Source organism: Molothrus aeneus, chromosome 2 (genome assembly GCF_037042795.1).
Source record: "Molothrus aeneus isolate 106 chromosome 2, BPBGC_Maene_1.0, whole genome shotgun sequence".
NCBI classification, from domain to species: Eukaryota; Metazoa; Chordata; class Aves; order Passeriformes; family Icteridae; genus Molothrus; species Molothrus aeneus.
The window spans coordinates 109,883,970-109,904,834 of NC_089647.1; the positions used below are offsets into that span (position 1 = coordinate 109,883,970).

At 42.0% G+C, this 20,865-nt stretch overlaps 1 protein-coding gene across 7 annotated transcripts in view; it reads right to left on the reverse strand.

The window, feature by feature from the left end:
- Positions 1-18,823, reverse strand: part of CASK (calcium/calmodulin dependent serine protein kinase) — a 188,578-nt gene extending 169,755 nt beyond the window's left edge. For 5 of the 7 annotated variants that reach the window (XM_066545497.1, XM_066545498.1, XM_066545494.1 and 2 more), the window contains exon 1: positions 18,644-18,823. In XM_066545497.1, coding sequence (XP_066401594.1) covers positions 18,644-18,702 — 59 coding nt within the window. In that variant the 5' untranslated portion in view covers positions 18,703-18,823. The remainder of the gene's footprint in view (positions 1-18,643) is intronic. The other 2 variants (XM_066545493.1, XM_066545492.1) reach the window with 1 other exon arrangement.
- Between the last annotated feature and the right edge of the window lie 2,042 nt (positions 18,824-20,865).

Here is a 20,865-nt window from a genome sequence, read left to right on the forward strand (position 1 = left end):
ATTAAAAAATAAGCTTCCAAAATCCACTTGGCCAGGATTTCAATGATTCCTGCTCCCTCCCCTTCAGGAATAACAGAAAAAAAAAAAAAGAAAGAAGGCAAAGCACTAAAGCACTGAGAAGTTATAAATTTTTTTAAACTAGGTTTTAGTTTTAAAACAAAATATGTAGATTTTTCACAAATTGTTAAAGAAGCCCTAAACCTTGAAGTCCTTCACTTGGTAAGGATAGCACACATAAACAATGAATCAGTCACTTATTTAAAAGCTGCTGCAGGAACTTTTAGAGTTATTATTTTTCCACTGTATTGTCTGTACCAATGACTGCTTTTTCATACCTTTTCCATAAAACATTATAATATAGTAATTCTTAGTGAGAAAACAGAGGAGTTTTTACACCTTTACGCTCTGAAACATTGTTGCTTCTGCTTTTCTCCAGCCTTCATTTCTTTGTATTTATCCTCCTTACAGAAGTTTTGTATGTTGGATCTAAAATGCAACTATAATCAATTTCACAGAATTCTAGGTCAGTTTTCGTAAAATATTGGCGTCTATTCTCCTTCTTCCTTTTCCTACCATTTTTTCTGGATTTGGTAAAGCTCTCTTTACGACTCTCAATGACATTCTTCAGTTTTTACCTCTACTACTTTTGTTATGACACAACTTATATCTTTTTATACAACCTAAACCAGTTATTATTGCACAGACGACAGTTCACCTGGAAAAATTAATAAACCAAACTGACTCTTCAAAGCAGATAAAAATCCCAAACCACAAAACACCAAACCAAAACCCAGCATTCATGAGAGGAACTGTACACAAACAGCCAGAAGGAGCACATCACACTTTAATGGACTGAGGTGCTCTTCCTTAGAGCAGCATGGAACAAGATGAATAAACAGAATTAGAAGCTCCAACCTGTAAACTGCAGTTTCCTTCACAGGCAAGAATACAACCTAAATTCCCCACTACCAGTGGAATTGTGTATTTTTGGGTACAGAATCACCCAGCTAGAACAGCAGGATTGTAGAGCTCCACACCTGACTGACTGCTCCAGAATGTAACTATCAATTCTTTTCAACACAATATGAAATTAAGGTACATAGAAAGCTTTAAAAAAAAGTAAATAAAGACACCAGAACACCTACAAACTGAATCACAGCCTACAGCCAAGGCTCTGCCAGGCTTCTCCAAGTAGAATTTGGGCAAAACCTTTGGTCTAAACACAGCCCTGAATCAATTCCATTTAATACACAGATGTAGATTCTTTGACAAAAGCAGTGGCTGGAACTCACTAATGACTTTAGCAGGCACATTATATGACTAAAGCTAATTCTGAGGGGAAAAAAGAATGAAATGACATTGTAGAAATATAAAGCTTTTTTTTTTTTGATGTAGAACTTCATCCCTAGAAAATGCCTCTTTACTGCTACCAGGACAAAAAGCCAAATGACTAACTCAATGCCATTAAACCACAGATAAGTATCCCTTCAGCTTGTCACAATAAAAAAGCTCAAACTTTTAATTTGCTTTTATGTGTAATAACCCATAAGAGATGTGAATATGTTCCAAAAACATCTGCACTGGGGATATTTGGAAAAACATAATCGTTTTATTCATCTTAAAGCAGCAATGGCAAAATACTAATTAAGATAAAAATTGGCAGCTCAGTATGAGTGATAGGTCCAAAAAAAGCAAAAAATGACATCTTTAGCTTGGACAGAGCAGCATGAAAATATTTCAGCAGGTAGTTTTCTCTGAGTATATATTACAATTTCTGATGTAAGGTATCTGACAGTATTCAGTCATTGTTGAGACCTGAAGACGAGTCAAGGAGTGGGGAAGTCCCAGAAATGGAATTAAAACAAATTCTCACAAGACATAAACATCCAGCTACCTCTATAGCAATAATAACAATATTAATAACAACAATAATAACAACAACAGTAGAAGGCAGAAGAAAAGAGGCTTGCAGATGCTACAGTAAATGCCTCAAATTTGGGTGCAGACAAGGCTCAGTCTTTGCAATGAGAAAGTGGCAAAAGACAACTGAAATACACACTGGGACTGGGGTGAAAGACTTCAATAGACACGGCAGGAGATGATAAATCTGCCACAGCCTTCGGCACAGATGCAGCTTCAGTACAACAACAACAAGTAGAAAAAAGTTTCAAGGCTGTACCACATGAACCTTCCCAGCTGGAGTACGGCTGAATGCTGAAAGGAAGGATTTATGGCCAAGCAGTTTGTATAAAACTCTGGTTTTCTCCCCCAATATACTGAAAATTATGCTATGCATGTGCTTTAAAAACAAGCAAATGAACAAACCTCCTTTTGCCCCCACAGACATTTATCAGCTTATTATAAAACTCTCTTGGGTAAGCTTAGGCCATATTTCAGAATTGAATGTACTAATTAAAATAAGGACTTACAGCAGCTCAGCAAGGTTTTCTTTCACCAGTTTGTTAAAGCATTCATTTCAATTCTATCCTACCTTGCAAAAAACTAAGTCTGATTTACCCCCACCTGAAGACCCAGTGACAAAACCAGGAAGAATGATGGTCACAGTTACCTCCTTTTTCTCTCCACACTCAAGTGAGAAGCAGCTGAGTAGGTCAAGAGCTGCCATCTCAACTACCCCTACTAATGGAGATCCCATTCCTGATTCTCAATGCAAACACATACCACAGAGTGAATAATCAAAGCCCCCTTCCCCATTTTTAAGTTAAAGTTCAACTGGAAAGACTAAAGCAATACTGCACACACCTCTTGAGACTCAGATCTTGCTTTTTCCCTTCCCTCTGGGTGCAGACTTGGAATGCAAAATAAATAGTCTTCTGTATACCTCAGATCTGTTCTCTCCAAATATCAAGAGGGTGATTCCCACCCCCCAATTTATAATGGAAATCTTGCTCAACACCAACTCCTATAGCCAAAAGCAGAATGAAAACAATCCATGAAGAGAGTGCTATAAGGTATCTAGAAATAATTTTAGATAGTTCAGAGATGTCATAGTTCAATTGTACGTCCAGGGTAGCAGCACTTGGGTTGAGCCTTACTTACAAAATGGATTATTTCCAACTGTTTGCTCATTTCATCTCTTAAGGAGAAAGGACTGCCTTCATATGGCTAGAAAATTCCATCTTTACAGTCTTCACCTATCTGCAGGTATCTGCCTAAACAAAACTTTAAAACAACTGCTTTATTCTCAAGGGTTTAGTCCAAATGTGACTTCAAATACAAGCTGGAGGAATACTATGCCAAACTAAAAGCACTTTAAAAAAATAAGTATATTCAAAACTGCTAATGACCTCCTGATCCTCCTCCACATGATTTTTTTTCCCTTTGTATCATTCAAGAAAGGTGCTAGTCTGGTTCTCAACAAATGAATTTCTACATGTGACCCTCAAGGAATAGATAATTGTGTTATCTATGTGATAGCCCTCTGTGACAAACTAGATTCCAAGTACCACTAAGGCAGCATCACTGAAAGGCCCCTTCTCCCACAAATGTTTTCCAGCACATGATAACCACATGTAATCAATCCACTGAGAAGCACAAAATATTTGTCTGGGAGATTAAAAAAAAAAATATATAATCTGTGCTTTCCTTCCAAAGATACAGACATGTAATCTTCTTTCTGATAAACTGGTTTCCTGGCTTAACTGTTTTCATGGTTTCCATTGCTCCCCAATTCCTATCCAGATGAAGATTAAAGTTTTAAGAGTAATTGCACTGTACCTGGAAAACTGGCCAAAGTCCCTGAAGAGAATGACTGAGTGGGAAACCTATGAAGGGGTGGGGGGAGAAAGACATTTTTTTCATCAGTCTAGTTTAGCCACCCAAAAGAGCAAGAGCATGAACAAAAATGAGAAAAAGGGGTGGGGGGACACATCTCAAGGAACACTGCTTGATAAGATTTTTTTGGGTTTTTTAAGAACTTCATTGTATACATTTTACTACATAAAGCACTTTGAAAATGAACACTTGCACAGAAACTCCTTTCTGGACAAGACAAAGGTAAACTTGAGCTGTGCTATTAATATTGTGAATATTTTCTACTTGCTCTCAACTTCCTCACAAGGACATAATTCCCATTTTACAGAATTGCCTATAGAAAGCTGTAGGATTTTCATACACTGCATAAACATTACCAACTGTTTACATAAACTAACATGGACTACAATTTAAAACTGTTCTATGAGACCTATCTGACTAGAGTTAGAATCTCTACTACTAGACACATTTTCTCAAGAACTTAAGTCAGGAAACCATTTCAATTGGTAAAAGAGCAGATGCTAATCAATTTTAATTAGCAACTCACCTTCAACATAAAACTGAGCAGCTGAACACAACCTTTTTTTCAGTCCACTCTGAATAGCACCAAACATTCATAAACACACTGAGAATTTTTGGATCATTCCAAACCATATTTACCTTGTTGATTACTAGCTCACTAATACTGAACAACAGCCCTTCCCAACCTACCTGTTAAAAAGGAGGAGTAACATAAAACATGCTCTACTGAGAAACAGGACTAGAGAGGACAGTGAAAACATCTGGACTAGGAGAACAAAACAAAACCCCAAAAATAGAGAATACTTTCACATCAGATCCACACTGTCCTCTTTCTCACTCCTGGCATGTAGTAGTATGGCAGGATCAACAATGTGCTCCTGATTCTGCCTATAACAACTCAGCTCCCATCCATTAAAGCAGACAAAAAATAGGGGGTTTGCATGTTTTGCAGGGTCTTAACTGGAAACAAGTGAAATTACTTAATTAGCACTCAGTCAAATGTGATTTTGGACTTGGCACACCTCTGTGCATTTGAGCTGCTCGAAGGAATGCTGATTAAAGATTTTTGCACATCATTAAAGAACAGAATATTTTCTGAAGCTTTATAAAGCTTCCAAAGAGCACTTAAACTGCTAGGATAGAAGGTAATAATTGTGTTTGCTAGAAGTGAAGGAGAATGGGCAAAAAAATTGAAGCATTTTACCGGCCCATTTACATGTGGATAAATTTAAAAACATACAGTGATATCAACATACAGTGCTGATATCAGCTCTGACATACTAACAGGGCAGGATCACACAACTCTTCCAATGAGTTTACTGGTGTAACATTTTTCACAAAACATGAACTCCTGCACGAGACAAGACTTTGGAGAGATACAACTTTCTCCTTTCACTTGGAATTTTGTATTTCTGGAAGTCCTTTAACTTGGGCAGTAGGTATATAAGTTTTCCTGAGATTTCAGGAGTTATCCTGTAAGACAGCATCAGCCTAAAGAAAGCAGCAAGGAAAAAAAAAAAAAAGCAGCACTTTTTAATGCAAAATCACAGAGATTAGAGAAAGTAGAAAATGTGAAAAATACAAAAAGCAGTTTCTGCTAATTAGAGTACGCGGGAAAGAGTGGAGCAGGTTCCACTCTTAAAACCTTATAATAGGTTTATCCTTTTTAGGCATAAAACATTGTTTTATAAGCATTGTTGCTGAAAAACTCTTATTTTCCCAGAAACTGACTGGGTAGAGAAGAATGGTTGCTAAGACAAGTAGGCCAAGATCTTATTTCCCCTTGGTGAGAAGAGATCAGATAAACTTCCTTCTTCCACACATGCTCACAGGAACACAATTCCACTGCAGAGAACCACCTCTCTTCCTTTAATTCTAGGCAGAAGCACTGAAGCCACACAACTTTATTTTTTCCATGCTGCAGAGGCAAATTTCAACCTGTGGAAAAAAAAGCACTTTCCTCTACAGCTTTTACAGGGGAAAAAACCCAACCCAACCAACCAACCAACCAATCAACAACAAAAAAACCCCAAAAAACAAAAAAACCAAAAAAACCCACCAAAACAAAAAACAAGCAAACAAACAAAAACAACAACAAAAAACCAAACCAAACCAAAAGTCCCATTGAATACCTGAACTGTCATCAGGACTTTGAGACAGTAACAGAACAGGTTACCCTGTACCACTCCCTCTACAGAAAACAAACACAGGTCTCAACACTACAGTCTCAGCTGGTGGAGATTCAAAGATAAAACTGTAAAATGATGACACTTTTTCAAAGGTTCTTGTAACTCTGAGAAACCTTTTGTTAGCTGACGTTTCAGACACTCAAACTGCAGTTTGATTTTGCAGCAAGCCAGTTTCCATGGGAGCAAAATTCTGACTGACAGCCATCCTACAGCCTGCTGGGAGCCCTGTAGACTGAAGAAAACTGAAGGAGATCCCAGTCCAAGCCAGGATGCACCATGTGAAACTTTGTATACAAGTTGTTAGGAAAAGTTGTCATTGATAGGAAAAGAAATATGAGGCAAAACAGGGGAAAAAAATCCAGAATGAAGCTTTGGCAGAGCTACCGAGGAGTGTCACATTACAAAAGAATGCTAAAAGATGAAAACTGGCAAAGAAACATTTAAAAACCATTCAGCTATATTGACACTCAAACTGGAAGTAAAATGCTGGTACTGAAGAGACCAGCAAAACCCAAAACTGTTCTATATTCAATAACCAACCAACAGAATTTACTGTCTTGATCACAGTAAATACAGTAACAGGAGACTTACAAAATTTAACAGACAAAATGAGAGCAAAAAATGCTGGAAGTTGGCTTATTAACTAAAGCTGTATCTGAAGGTGAAACCAAGAAGAATACAAGATATTAAGAATACAAGATATTTCTCCTTAGAAAAACTCCCTAATGTATTCTCAGGGGAAAAAACCACAGGGGACAGCTATTTTCCTCACTGATACAAGCTTTACAAAACAAATTCTTCTAACAGCAGTCATGAAATCCAGCCAAAATCTGTCTTTTTAAGAATACAGATGAAAATGCAGGACCAAATAGCAGCTCAAGATAAATTTCATCAAGAAACTAGAGATGGCAGCAAAGTCTCAAGCTAGCATCTGAGTGTAAGGGGAAAAGTTAAATGCAAAGGAAAGTTCTGAGTAATTATTACAGCTTTATCCAAATGGTAAACATTTCAAGTTGCTTTTTCTTTTTTCCTTTTTCAAACAGTGACAAAAAAAGGGAAACCTATCAGTAAGAACAGCTCCAAACCACTGCAAGTCTCTATTTTTAAATGCAAAAACATCACAGATCAATTTTTAGCACATATGAGAAAAAGAATTTCAAAGCAGCTTTCAGCAAAATACACATGTTTAAATTCTAACATGCAGCAATATTTTCACAAGTCACTGCTGATTTCTGAATGTTCCAGCCATTTATCTGAAACCACATTTCAAGAAGGTATTATTCTTACACTCTTCCTTGTCTTTGCAACTTTAACAAATACTAAGAAGCTGGATATAGCCTGAGTTTTGAGAAGAGAGTTTCCCAAATTAGTTTTCTGGAACACTTTAATTTTTTAAAAAATACATTAGCAATATGAGAAGCTAAGTCCCATTGTGAAATACAATGAACATTCAGGGAAAGAATCACAGAAGTTTCACCCCTTTCTGCTTAACTGCATCCATGAGAATAATTTCAGATTATACTTCTGAGTTTGCAGTTTAACACAACACCTAAAGGATGCTGCATATTGAAAAGCAGCATCTCAAGAGACATTCTAGCTCACCAGCATGGAGGATTACTCAAACCAACAGTTCTGCTGTGGACTTTGCCTCACTGCTCCTGGGACATGTTCTCAGAACTTGTCAGTCCATGCCACCGCATCATCAGTGCTTGGAGCAATCCTCCCAACATCAGGACACTCAAATTAAAATCCTTCCCTAGCACACAGTGCCTGTGAAAGCACTCACCAGGCTAGAGGATACAAGAATCAAAACTCCCAGCTGATGTTGTATGGAATCATTTAAAAAGCACCAGACCCGCTAAGAAGGGAAATGAAGCATCCATGATGATCATCTTCACAAAGCAAAAATCCACTTCCCAGTCCCTGTTCTGTGCAAATTTTAAGTATTTCAAACACACAACACAAAACAACTCTACAGTCAGCAATCTATTTGAAAACACCTCTTATCAACACAGCAAACAGACAACTCAAACTTTTGAAAACTTCAAACCAAGAATCCAAGCAAGAAGATGCATCTGCAAGAGCTGAGGAAGTATCCTCAAAGTGTATCTCAATGGCAGCTATGAAGTTTTGAATACTTTACAATTACAAGTGCCTGCAGCTGATAAAAAAAAAATTGACACACTTGAGATCTAAGATTAGGGAAAGAACTTCTGATATTTTAAGCACCCTGTTTACTTTATGCTTTTAAAGATAATTGAACCTTAAGGGCTGAACATCTGAGAAACTCGGCCAACAGATAACTGCTTCTTCCAGAAAGGAAAAAGTAAGAAAAATAATCTTAATCTAATAGCTCTAACTGAGCAATACAGTTTTGTCTGACCTTCAGTTTTGAAAGCCCCTTTTGTTCCTGTCATGACTGTAATGCTGAAGGTCTGAAATTAAGATACTTGCAGAAACACACTAAGAAAGAGGTTACTTCTAGTTTGGGGGGCTGTAGAAAGGAAAACAGTGTTTTCTGTAAATGGAAGTTGGTACTTTTCAATCTAAACTTGATCCAGATGCACTAACACAGAACTTTTCCTAAAAAGACCGGAAACAAAAACCCAGATAAAAAACCCTAAAAAACAAATGGACAGGTAGGCAGATATTTTAACTGAAACAAGTTCTTGATCAATACAATACATTTTACATTTGCGTTTAGAGCAAAACAAAATCTGAAAATAGGTGGCTTGGGAAAACTTTGGTTTTGAATTTCTTCAACATTCCTAAATACGTTATCAGAGCTTTTGCACACAATCACACCAGAACCAGAAGTAACAGATTTGGTTTCTACAAAGATTAGAACTACCCACAAACATCAAAGCACGCCTGCTGTTCAGAGTACATTCAACTGTGAACATTTTATGTTCTGAAGGACCCAACAAGGCACATGAACATTTGAAGAACATCTAACCATGTCATAAGCTAATATACTTCAAACAATTAATTCAAATATTCAACAAATAAAAATCCCAGAGTCAGTTGCCTTCCTAATTTTAATTGGCTGTGTCACCAATTAAAATCCTGAATGAAATGAGGTCCTGATGTAAAGTTAGTGCTTGGTTTTAATTACAGGGAACAAGAATATGTGTATAGGAGGAAGGAAAAAACAAATTAAGACCATAAAAACAACTCTTTTTTTGTGTGCGTGTGTTTATAATTGCACGTTAATTTGGAATATTTCCTTTCCTCTCAAAAAAAGGAATCTGTTTCCATTTTTTCTTGTCCTTTCCTTACCATTGTCTGGATTATTGCAGAAGAGGGTTTGGAAGCTAACTTCCTGATTATACAAAAAAGCCAAACATACTTTAAAAAAAACCCTAACAAAGCATTTTACGACATGGTCATAGTAATTCACTGTTGCCAAAGGTGAGAAGAGGGGAGAGGTGCCTGCACACTTTATCTCTCTCCATCCCTGAGGCTTCTACCTTGAGCAAGCCCTGACTGCACTCTAGGTCTGGTCAAGCCAGTGAAAACAGCAGAAAAAAAATCATTTCTGTGGTGCACGTGGCTCATACAGAGCAGGTGAATATGGGAGTGTGCACGGGGGAAGGAAGGGTGGATCACTCGGGGCACATAACGAGAGCAAGGTCTCTGAGAGCAATGCCTCCTTCTTCCAGCAGCAGCAAACTTAATTCAGCTCCTGGCACCAGGATGCCCTCACCCACTGCCCACACAGGGCACAAAGAGGAGAAAGGGTACCACTGCCATGGTTACACAGCCTCCAGCACAGCTACACCTTGTCACAGCTCTCCTTCCTGAACTATGATACACTTGCTGAGGCTGCAGGATCACAGAGGTGCAGGATTTCACCTCAATCCCCACCCTGGTTCCTGCTCTGCATGCAGCCAGACCATTGCTGAGCAGACAGGTCTCTCTCTAAACCCATCCAAACACAACCTATCTGCTGCTGCTGCATGCAAGTTCAACCCTGGCAAACATAAAGAGCTCCACAAAGCTCTTTTCTAGGAAAAATTACTAGCTCGGATCACTATTGATGTAGAAAAGATCATATCACTTAATGCATAATTCCCAAAATTGTTTGTCATCTTCACAGGCCACCCTCACTCCCACCTCCTCTATCATCTTCTCCTAACCAGGAGGAGGGGGGTGGAGGAGTGGTTTCAAGAAGGGAGATAAGATTACCTCACGTGCTTCTTCACTACCCCTTCCATTTACAGGTGTATTGATCCCTCTCACTGAGTGTAAATGAGTGCTTTCCCACAGTTCAGAACTGTTCCCCTCTGCTCAGTATCAGGACCAACATCTGGAGCCAGAATAAAAAGGAGAAAGTGGGCAGCTGACAAGTCCATGTGGATGATCAGGATTCCCTGGAGCAGTGTGGAAGTAAAGCAGTAACACACACTCCTTTGGCTGCCTTCTCTAAGCTGGAACATCAAGGACACAGCCAAAGGTTTCACTCACAGACCCTCTCCCCAGAATGAAAGTGGAAGGAAAAAGGAGGCAGAGGAACATGCCTAAGTTCTGAGATGGTCAGGACAAGCTGAACTTTCTTTTAGGAGAAGTTCTTTAGATTTTTCTGGGTTTTTTATTTTTCTTTTGCTTTTGGTGGTGTTATGTCTACTTCACAGACCCACAAAACAAGACACCTACAAAAAGATTTCATGAAGTTCTGAATATCTTACAGACTGTACCTGAGAAGCCTCAACCTCTCTACAGTTAAGACTTCCTTCCTTACTCCCAGTGATCTTTAGATCAAAAATTCAACTTGCAAAGTCAACTGCCTTCCAAACTCTGGTAACTGAATTTATATGAAGTCACAACTTACCCTAGAATAATGTGTTCCTAGGCAAGGCACACATTGAAATTCTAAGGGTTTCTTAATCTCAGCTGCAGCAGAACTGACACTTTGATAAGATAAAACTAGTTTTGCAACTTGACTTTAAGTGCTTCCAAACAACTGAACAGAACACATTTGGAACCACTGTAAATGCCTGTACACCCCAGCTTTTACTTCTAAAAACTTTGTTCAGAGGAAAGTTTTGTACAACTTTCTTAGTTCACATATCCTAGGAAATTTACTCAATATTAAATGCTGGGAATAACTGCTTATGTCTACATAATCCAGAAAAGAAAATGGAGGTGTTAGTTAAAACTGAAATCAGAGTAGCTGCAAGCAGTGACCTCCCATTGGGTAGTCAAAGAAACAGGTGAAGGAGCCAAGTAAAAGTCTATTCAACCAAATGCTACTAAGAATCCCTGGTGGAAGGCAAATATTCAGAACTTCTTAAACAGACAATGAACTTTGTGAGTTTGTAAGAACTATGCATCAGCTATTAATGTTTTCAGGTGCTGAAAACATGCTCTAACTGCTGACTCCTGAAAAAGTTAAGTCAATACAGAAATTGGCAAAATATTGACAACACAAGAATTCTGACAAATCCTAAGCCTGGAAGGAAAGCACAGCCCCACTGCAACAAAAGACAGAACATATGGACTAACTTGCTGGCTACCCCTTCTTATCCTATTCTAGAAAAAAGTGATGAAAATAAAAGAGCAAGGCACTTGTTAACCAAGGTACATTCAATTCTGCCCTGTGAGAATACATTAGGCAATAGTCCTCAGTCCTTTTAGTCCTAAATTTATCCTGTAAAAGGTTTTAGTAATATCTCTGGAAAGAGATACAAACTGAAGTGAAAAAATAAACCCTTATTACAATGTAAAGGTCTTTTATGGTCAATCTCCAAAAATTATTCAAACCTTATTTCACTGTTTTCACCTCCAAAAAAAGATACTGGTAAAAGGGAGCTTCAATACCCAGTAACACAAAGGTAACTGAAATGCCACAGTTTTGCTGTGCACTGCTGTTTCCAACAAGGGCAGCATTCCTTGCACCAACACACACCTCCCAAGGAGCACTGCAACCCATTCTGACTGCAGCACAAGTTTATGAAGAGAAGGCACTAACCTGGCACACAAAGCACAGTTCAGTTTACAGCCATGCTGAACTCAAGGCACTCTCTTCCCATGCTTTAGATCTCTAACCAAGGTTTCCTCTTACACACTTATCTGATGTAGGCAAAGAAAAATAAAAGTTTCTTGGGGTTCTTTTGGTGGGAATAGCTGATACACTATCTCAAGAAGTAAGTTTAATTTTTTTAACAGGTAGGGATGCTAGTTCTGGCCATGCTGATAGTCATGCTGCATATTAAAAAAAAAGTACTCCCTTCATTCATGAGTTATTTTTATCAACTCCACAATTCAGCATGAAATACCTACTTATAACAACCACTCGTTTCTGGAGTCATCCTTCTTTAGATGACACATTTAATATGACTACAAGTTTCTGAGAAGTGATCTTTGGAAACATCATACTGAGGTTAATAATGCTTGATTACCTTTCATAGTAGTGACATCTGTATAAAAGATTATAAAAAAGCACAGTGTATCAGAGAGAGGGCTAAGTAGGTGAGTGGCTGTTGACATAAAATGTGTCTCTCTTCTTTCCCTAATATTTCTTTATCCTAGAGCATTTTATCTTAAGTACTATGTTTGAATTGAAATTCAGAAGATTGAATCAAAAATCACTTGGGTTCTGAAGCCTGGCCTCCATTTTTCTGAAGCTTCATCCTATTTCAACAAAATGATCAAACTCCTAACTTATCAAAACTTCAAGTCAAGGTCACTTTTTTCATCCCAAAACTTCTCACAGATATCTGATCCAGAATCTCAGTAGTGAATCGGTCTAAAGTCTTCAAACTTCCAGGCTGAAATTACACAGGATTAGTCTGCTCAGATTTGCTCATTTTCAAGGCTTCCTCCTCTCAGGTGTTTAAACACATAACCATATTTGCAAAGCCCCTGCACAATCTTTCTCAGCTTGTATTTTCCCAGATCAAGTTCCTCCAAACTCCCCTCTTAAGCAATCCTCAACTTCCCAATCACTACAGCTGTCTTGTTCACATCATAAGAATCACTGAATCATTTATGTTGGGGAAAAAAACCCCAAGATCATCAATTCCAACCTCCGACCGATCACCGCCCCGTCAACTCAACCATGGATGGCACTGAGTGCCACATCCAGTCAGCTCATGAACAGCTCCAGGGATGGTGACTCCTCCACCCCCAGGCAGCTCATCCCAATGCTTAGCAACCCTTCCCATGAAGGAATTCTTCCTCAAGAGGGAGGTACACAAGAGTGCTGCTGGGTATCAATATTAGAAAAAGCTGTACAAATAGGGAGTAGTGGTTGAAATGTACTCTGCAACCAGGTTTGTTCATTCTATTCTGTGTTCAGCTGCTTCTCTTAAGTAGGCAGAGAGTCTTAAGTAGAAATGGATCACTGCTACAGCTAAAATCCATAGCAGAATAACTAACCTAAGGTTATACCCTAGCAATTACACACTACAAATAATCAACCACTATTTTCCTGAAGAAATGCACGTTATGACCTCATGCTTAAATCAAATATTTATTATAATCTGTTACTCTTATGTACTGTAACAGTGACAACAGCCAAGAATGTTTTATTAACAGAGAGTTTCAAACAGCATTAAAAAACTCAAAAGCTGAACTAGACAAATCAGTTGCAATATCCCAAAAAAGTTCCCTTCCCCCCCTTTACAAACAGTGAGTACATACTACAGTTGTTTCACATTTCCATTTGATTTGTCATTAATTACACCCATCAGTTATTTGCATTGGTTTTCCAGGAAATGCAAAGTCTCAACAGTGTACTAGACTAAAAGTATGTTTGAGAGGTAACAGCATTCTAATTCCTGTGAGTGAAAATGGAGGCAATAATGAAAACCAATACCACTGAAACCATCAAAATACCTCTACATAGTTTTGTTATCTCAATAATTACAATTATTAAAAGTTTTCAGTATTTCCTGGACAAGGAATCCAGGAGCTCTGTCATCCTTTTCCTGAACACTCCCAGACTGAGGCATAAATCTAAAGCACCTCCAACTCCAAGTAAGAGCTTAGGATGGAATTACAACCACCACCCCTTGTCTGACTTCAGTGGGCTAGAAGCCTTCAAATTTTATTGAAAAAAACCAACCAAACAAATAAACCCCATCCCACGACTTTGCATCCTCAGCTCTCATCTGTGGTTTTCCAGCTGTGTTATCAGTCTGGAAGGAGAAGGGGGCAATGCCTGCTGGCTCTTGCCCTTTAACTACTCTTTACTAGATGGAAGAGCCCAAGCAGAGAGATTCATCCCATCACAGATGAAAGAGGGATGAAAACAAACTAAAATCCTCACACGTGCAGTGCAGGAGAGGATTAGCCTCAACCAAGATTGCAGAGAATGTCCTGGAAGCTCTGACAGCATTAGCACCAAACATTCATGGTATCCTTGGGTACTGGAAATGCCAACAACTGCACTACTACACACACAGTGATGGCACATACAGCCCACACACAGAAGAAAAAAATTACAAAGATGTACAGTTTAAGTGACTATTAATATCACACAACGGGTCAGGCTGGAAGGGACCACCGTGGGTCATCTGGTCCCATCTCCCTGCTCAAGCAGGGTCATCCCACAGCACACGGCACAGGACTGTGTCCAGATGTGTGTGGAATATCTCAAGTGAGGGAGACTCTGTGCCTTCTCTGGACAACCAGTTCCAGTGCTTGGTCACTGCACATTGAAGGAATTCTTCCTCATGTTCAGGTGGAACTTCTGGCCATCAGTTCCTGTCCCATTGCTGGAACCAGGGAGCAGAGCCTGGTCCATGCTCTGAGCCTCCCTGCAGACATTGACAGACAGGGATGAGAGCCCCTCTCTTCTTGAGGCTGGACAGGCCCAGCTCCCTCAGCCTGTCCTCAGTGAGATGCTCCAGCCCCTCCATCATCTTCATCACCCTCCACTGGACCCACTCCAGGAGCTCCATGTCTGTCCTGTCCTGAGGAGCCCAGAGCTGGACACAGCACTCCAGGTGATCCTCCCAGGGCTCAGCAGAGGGGCAGGATTCCCTCCCTCCAGCTGCCAGCCGTGCTCTTCCTAATGCACCCCAGGATTAATGACTTCAATTGTGACCAAAGCCCCTTCAAACACAAATAAATGACTATCATCTTTATCCCATTGTATTTACAACTTAAACATCTGGAGAAATTTTAAGTAAGTCCTACTGTTAGAAAGGTCAGACGCTCTTTATGGTTCTCCTCTAATGCTAACATAAACTGATATGGATCTTAAGAGGTACAGAAACGTAAAACCAGATAATTTCAAATAAAGTGCTTGCAGAACAAGGCTCTATCATAAAAACCTTGCCTCACTCTTCTAGATCCAACACCTACTGAAGACAGGCATTCTCTCTCTGGCATGAAGAAAACTCCTGCTACGTGTATGTGGAGCTTCTCTGATAGAACAGTCTGCACCTTGGATGAGTAGCCAAGAAGTTTCAATTTTACACCTACTACATTTTATAAACTACTCAAAGCCTTTTGAATGAAAATTCTAATAAAAAAATAAACAAGTACACTTAGCACTACTATCTGTGAGCTGTCAATCAAACACATGGTCTGATCCACATAGGAACAGTCTTAAAGATTTTAGACTGTGAACTTCTCAACCAATACACAGGGAGAATCTCTTCAAAGTCACCTGGAAGCAAGTTAGGAAAAAAAAAGGCACACTTGTGTTTTTCATCACTATCACTTATCCTGAGATATGTTAACACATTTATGAAGACTAATAAAGAAATCCCCAATTTCTTTCTTTCTGAAGAATGTTTGTGTCAGCCAAGTAGAAGAGATGGTAACCTCAAACATAACACGTCTGGTTAAGTAAAAATACATGACTAATGTTAGTGTCATAAATGCCACTTTAAAAAATTAAATGAGAAATTTGGATTGTTATTCCAATTTGTATTTTCATATAGCTTTCAGCAATGGAAAGGTATACTGGAAATATATGCAAAATAAGATTTCCTCAACATTTTTTTTCTAATGAAAACATGAACTAGAATTTCTCTCTATCCCTCCTGGCCTTTCTTTCCACCCACACCCCTTAAAAATGAAAAATGCATGCTTGCAGAACTTAAACACACTAAATGTCACACAATAAACAGTTTATCATTGTCATTCCCATCAATTCATTCATATACTACTACCCTGTAATTGTTCCTCACCAAAAGCTATTATTGCTGCATTTACTCAAAGTCAGTCTTATCAGTTTATTGTATTTAAAAGTGTTTAAAGCTTATCCTAAAGATCAGAATATGCCTCAACAAATTGGACTGTCTACTGTCAGCCAAGAAAGTATCTCTTGATTTCTCTGGTAAATTGTATGAGAACTTTGACTAAACACTCAGAAATTTTACAGGCAAAGACCTCTTTCCCACATCCTTTATGAAAATACCTTTTACTACCTTAAGTGACAGTGGTAACTACCTATTTAGGAAAGATAAATTACACATTTTAGTATTTCATGTGTCCGAAATGCAAATCAGAGCCACATGTGCTAGCTGCAAGAACTAAATCACTGCATCAATCAATAACAAATCCTGGGGACAGGCAGAGATTTAGTGTATGTTTCACTGAAAGATGTTTGGTCAGATGCATATGTAGCAATTCAAAGCAGATCTACAGCAGCTTTCCTGAAGTTTCTTATGGACAGGCAAGGTGGTACCCAGAATCTGCAAGCTAAATAAAGATGCTGCACCTCTGGTCCCCTGGAATTTGCCTGCGTAGCATTGCAAATAAACAGGAATACCACTCATAAATTGTACATGAAAGTTGTGTATTTATATTTTAAATGTTTGGGTTTTATTAAGAGGATGGACTTGACATCTGTGTGGGAAAACCTGAGTAATCACAACCAGCTATCAGCCCTTCACACCACCACTGCTGCTATTTTCAGTGATACACCCTGTTTTTGCTACAGTGTTCTTGGCATCACCCTGCTGCTGTGATTCAATATTTATCTGTTAGATCTAGTTACATCACAACACTCTCTACACTACCTAAATCTCGTGTGGAACTTCTAACACCTAATCCACCGGTTTAGAGCTCTCCCTTCGAAATTCTCCAGCCACAGAAGAAAAAGTCAGTGGAGATGTGCAAACATCTGGCCCCCTGTGAATCGATCATCCATGCTCTGAAAGGGTGTGCAGTCATGCATGAGCACTGCACCTTCCTGCTAATGGCAACTGGGCAGGAATAAATCCCAGTGTGAACTGCAGTGGTTAGTATAAAACCACTTGTGAAAGGAGCGTGCCAAAAATTGTATTCAAAACACCTTTAACAACAAGAGTTCTGCTCCTACAGGAGCTCCTCAACGTCATCAAGTTAAAGCAATCATGTACCATTTATGATGGCAAACAAGGCCCTTGGAGCTTAATATTTTTAAAAGTTGTGTTAGGAGCAAGGTGGTGGTGTCTTGTGAAACGACACAACTGAGTGCTGAAACTTCTGCTGACAACAAAGCCACCTGCTATGTCCAAGACCAGCGTTTCAGTATAATCCTGAGAAAAGATTAATTCTGGAATATTTTTAGCCCTGGCTTTGAAAGCAGACAGCACTCCATGTATACTGAAAAGCATCAGGGTGGAGAGCGGGCAAGAGAATACATGCAGGAAACATTCTTTGTTTATAACCAAAACACGCTCAATTATTCTCATAAAATCCATTGTCATGAAGAAGAAAACTCCAGGCACACTGAACAGTGTCACTATTAAGGCTTGCGGAGCAATCCCAGCTTTGGAATCAGACACACGGAAATTAGGCAGTCTCAGTATCACTGTATCTTTCCCGTCCTTTTTGCAACACAGATACAACTACAGAAAATACATGAAAGACGATGAAGAAATAAAGAACGGATTTCAAAACTGAGCAGTCACGGAAATATGGGGGCAGGGGAGAATGGAGTTCATGTTTAATTCTTTATCACCATCTGATTTGGGGGAGTCTCTGCATATTCTTGGTGACTCGGATTGTCATTTTCATCCAACAGCGGTAACCCGAAACAGCAGCTGGGGAACGCCAGCCGCTGCCTCAACTCCCAGGTTTCATAAAAGCCTCGAGCATCGGTTTAACAGCAGTTGCATAATAAGACTCAAAAGGCCAAGCACTCCTCCTGCCTTGTACATCTCCATTTCCACACGAGCCAGAGTGATGGATCTGGACGAGAACCGAGCACTACCCGAGCGCCACTACCGAGCCGGTTATTATGCAGCAAAGAAGAGGAAAACCCAACACCTGGCGCACAAATATGCAGACACCCAGCGAATAGGTGGATCTACGGAGAGCTATCTTCCCTCTCCCTTCCCCAAGAGGCAATCCTTGATGGGTGTGCCAGGAATGGGATATCGGGGGGGAGGAGAAGAAAAGGGGTGGGAAGTGGTTGCCGCTTGCTGCAGCCAGGCTGAGCGATGGCGAGGTGGTTAATCATGGTGGCTGAGGAAACATGGGGTCACTTCTTCACTTCTCCCCCTTCCGCCTCCCGTGTGACGAGGACGGCGGGCACCGGCCACGGGGGGGACCCGCACCCCGCACGGACCCGCCGGCGGCGACTCAGGTGGGTCCCAGGCGGAGCATCCCCGTGCCCGGTGCGGGCGGGGGGCGCGGGGCAGCGCTCCCCCCGCCCAGCCCAGCCCAGCCCAGCCCAGCCCTGCCCTGCCCTGCCCGCTCCCCGCCGCACTCACTTGCCGATCACCTCGCAGAGCTCATACACGTCCTCGAACAGCACGTCGTCGTCGGCCATGGTCCGGGCGGGGGGGCTCAGCCCGAGAGGCGGCGGCCCCGGGGACGCCCGGCTCCCCCGCCGCTCAGCGCCCACCGCCACCACGGTAAATCCCGGCCGCTCCCAGCGCCGCCCGCCCGCCCGGGGCTCCCGCGGCCGCGCCGGGACTCCCCGCTCCTGCCGCTCCTCCTCCGCCTCCTGCCGCGGCCGCCGCCGCTCCCCGCGCGTGTCGCACCCCCCGCGCCCCCGCCTCCCACCCCCCTCCCGCCCCCTCCCTCCCGCGCTCAGCCGCGGCTCCCGGCGGGCGGCTCCGGCTCAGCGGGGCGGCGCGGGAGCCATGGAGGGGATCGGGGCGGGCGGCAGCGCCGGGTCACTCCCTCGCCGGGCGGGAGCGGGGCGCGCGTTCCCGGGCGGGCGGGCGGGAGCGCCGGGAGGGAGGATAATAGTGGGAGGGGGGAAGGGCGGGGGGAGCCCAGGCGCGGGCGCTGATTCCGCTCCCGGGCGCGAGGAGGAGGAGGAGGAGGCGGCGGCTGCGGAGAGGCGGCGGTCGCGACAGGCGGTCGCGATAGGCGCTCGCGGTACCGAAGGGCGGGCAGGCGGGCGGGCGCGCGCGCGTGCTCCCGGTGCCGCCGTCACGCAAACCCGTCACGGGGGCGGGCGCCGCCAGGGACGCGCGCGCACGCGCGCGGGGGGCCACGCCCCCAACCGCCCGCTCGAGGGGTCCGGGGAGGTGCGAGGCGAGGCGAGGCGAGGGGGGGGGTGCGCGCGGGAGGAGTGGGGGCTCGCGCAGGCGCGGGGCGCGGTGACGTCATGGCGCGGGGAGGGGGGTGTGACGTCATGGCGCGGGGAGGGGGTCGGGGCGCGGGTGCCGCTCGCGCTTATCGCTCTGGCCGCCGTTATCGCCTTTATCGCTCCCATCGCCCCGCGGCAGGCACGGGGGGGGTCCCTCCGCGTCCCCACGAACCGGGCTGTGGCAATAAAGAACCTCAGCGCGAACCCGGCTCGTACGGCTTTGTGCAGTGCTTTATTTCCCATTCAGCGAATTCCAGCGGGATGTGAGTGTTTCTGCAGCGCGATCCGAACCGCCTTTGTTGCTGGGAAAGCCGCTCTTTATCCCCGAGAGCAGCGAATTCACCTTTTGGGTATGCGTCTTCAGAGCTGCCCCAGCTGTGCGGCACCGCTGGCTGGCGATCCTGCAACAGCCCCCAAAACCACCGTGCGAGACACCGGGTGAAGCTTAAAACACCCGAGTGCCTTCCCCATTCATCGTTCCATGGTTTTTAACATGTTGCACGTGTGTGCTTTTCCAAGTTTTTGAAAACTGGGCTGGTTTGTGGAAGAAAGGAAAGCTCTTCTTGAAGGAATTAGTCAGGAACTCTTGCAGTTTACAAAAAGTGTTTCTGTCAAGGTACATTAGCACACATGTAACTTCCTAAAACTCCTTAACAGAGGTAAATTCTGGAATTGTTCCCCAGACAGAGAAAAAAATCTGTCAGAGCAGAATTACCTGATGAAATGGTTTAAAGGTTGGCTTTGAAACCTTTGACAACACTTTACCTTGTTCCTGTCTCCAGGCAAATTTAAAAGGAAAAAAAAAATCAAGAAAAAATGGTTAAAATAATTACATCTAATTAGTTATATCCAATAATTACATCACTGCACGGTGCTGTCTTACGGGGTGAGAGACATTCTTGTGGGTCTGTGCTCCATCCCATACAAACCTTTTAAAAATATTTAAACCACCATCTGCTCTTTGGACTGCAAACAAAAAGCTGATATATTTAAACTGTTCTCTAAATTTCACACAGCTAAACGTGGGCACCCTTTTTTTTCCTTTTGCAGACCCACAAGGCTGAGTCCCACACAGGTCACTCAGTAAGAATTTTTAGAATATGGGTGAGTGTTCACTTTATGCTTTGAGCTGAAGCTGTCTCATGAAGCAAACCCATCGTGAGAAGTTAACATAAAAAAAACCAATAAAAAAGTGCACAAGGAAGAAAATTGCTGGTGATGGATCTCCTCCTGAGCTGGGGCAAATGCTTTGGCTGCTCCAGCAGCATCACCTGAGGTGTTGTCTTCCTCTGGATGAGTTCTTGGTGTCACACCAGGCAATGTTGCCCAGGTGTGACAGCTTAAACTGAATAAAAGTTTACCAGACATAATATATGGGGGCTTTGTGCCAAA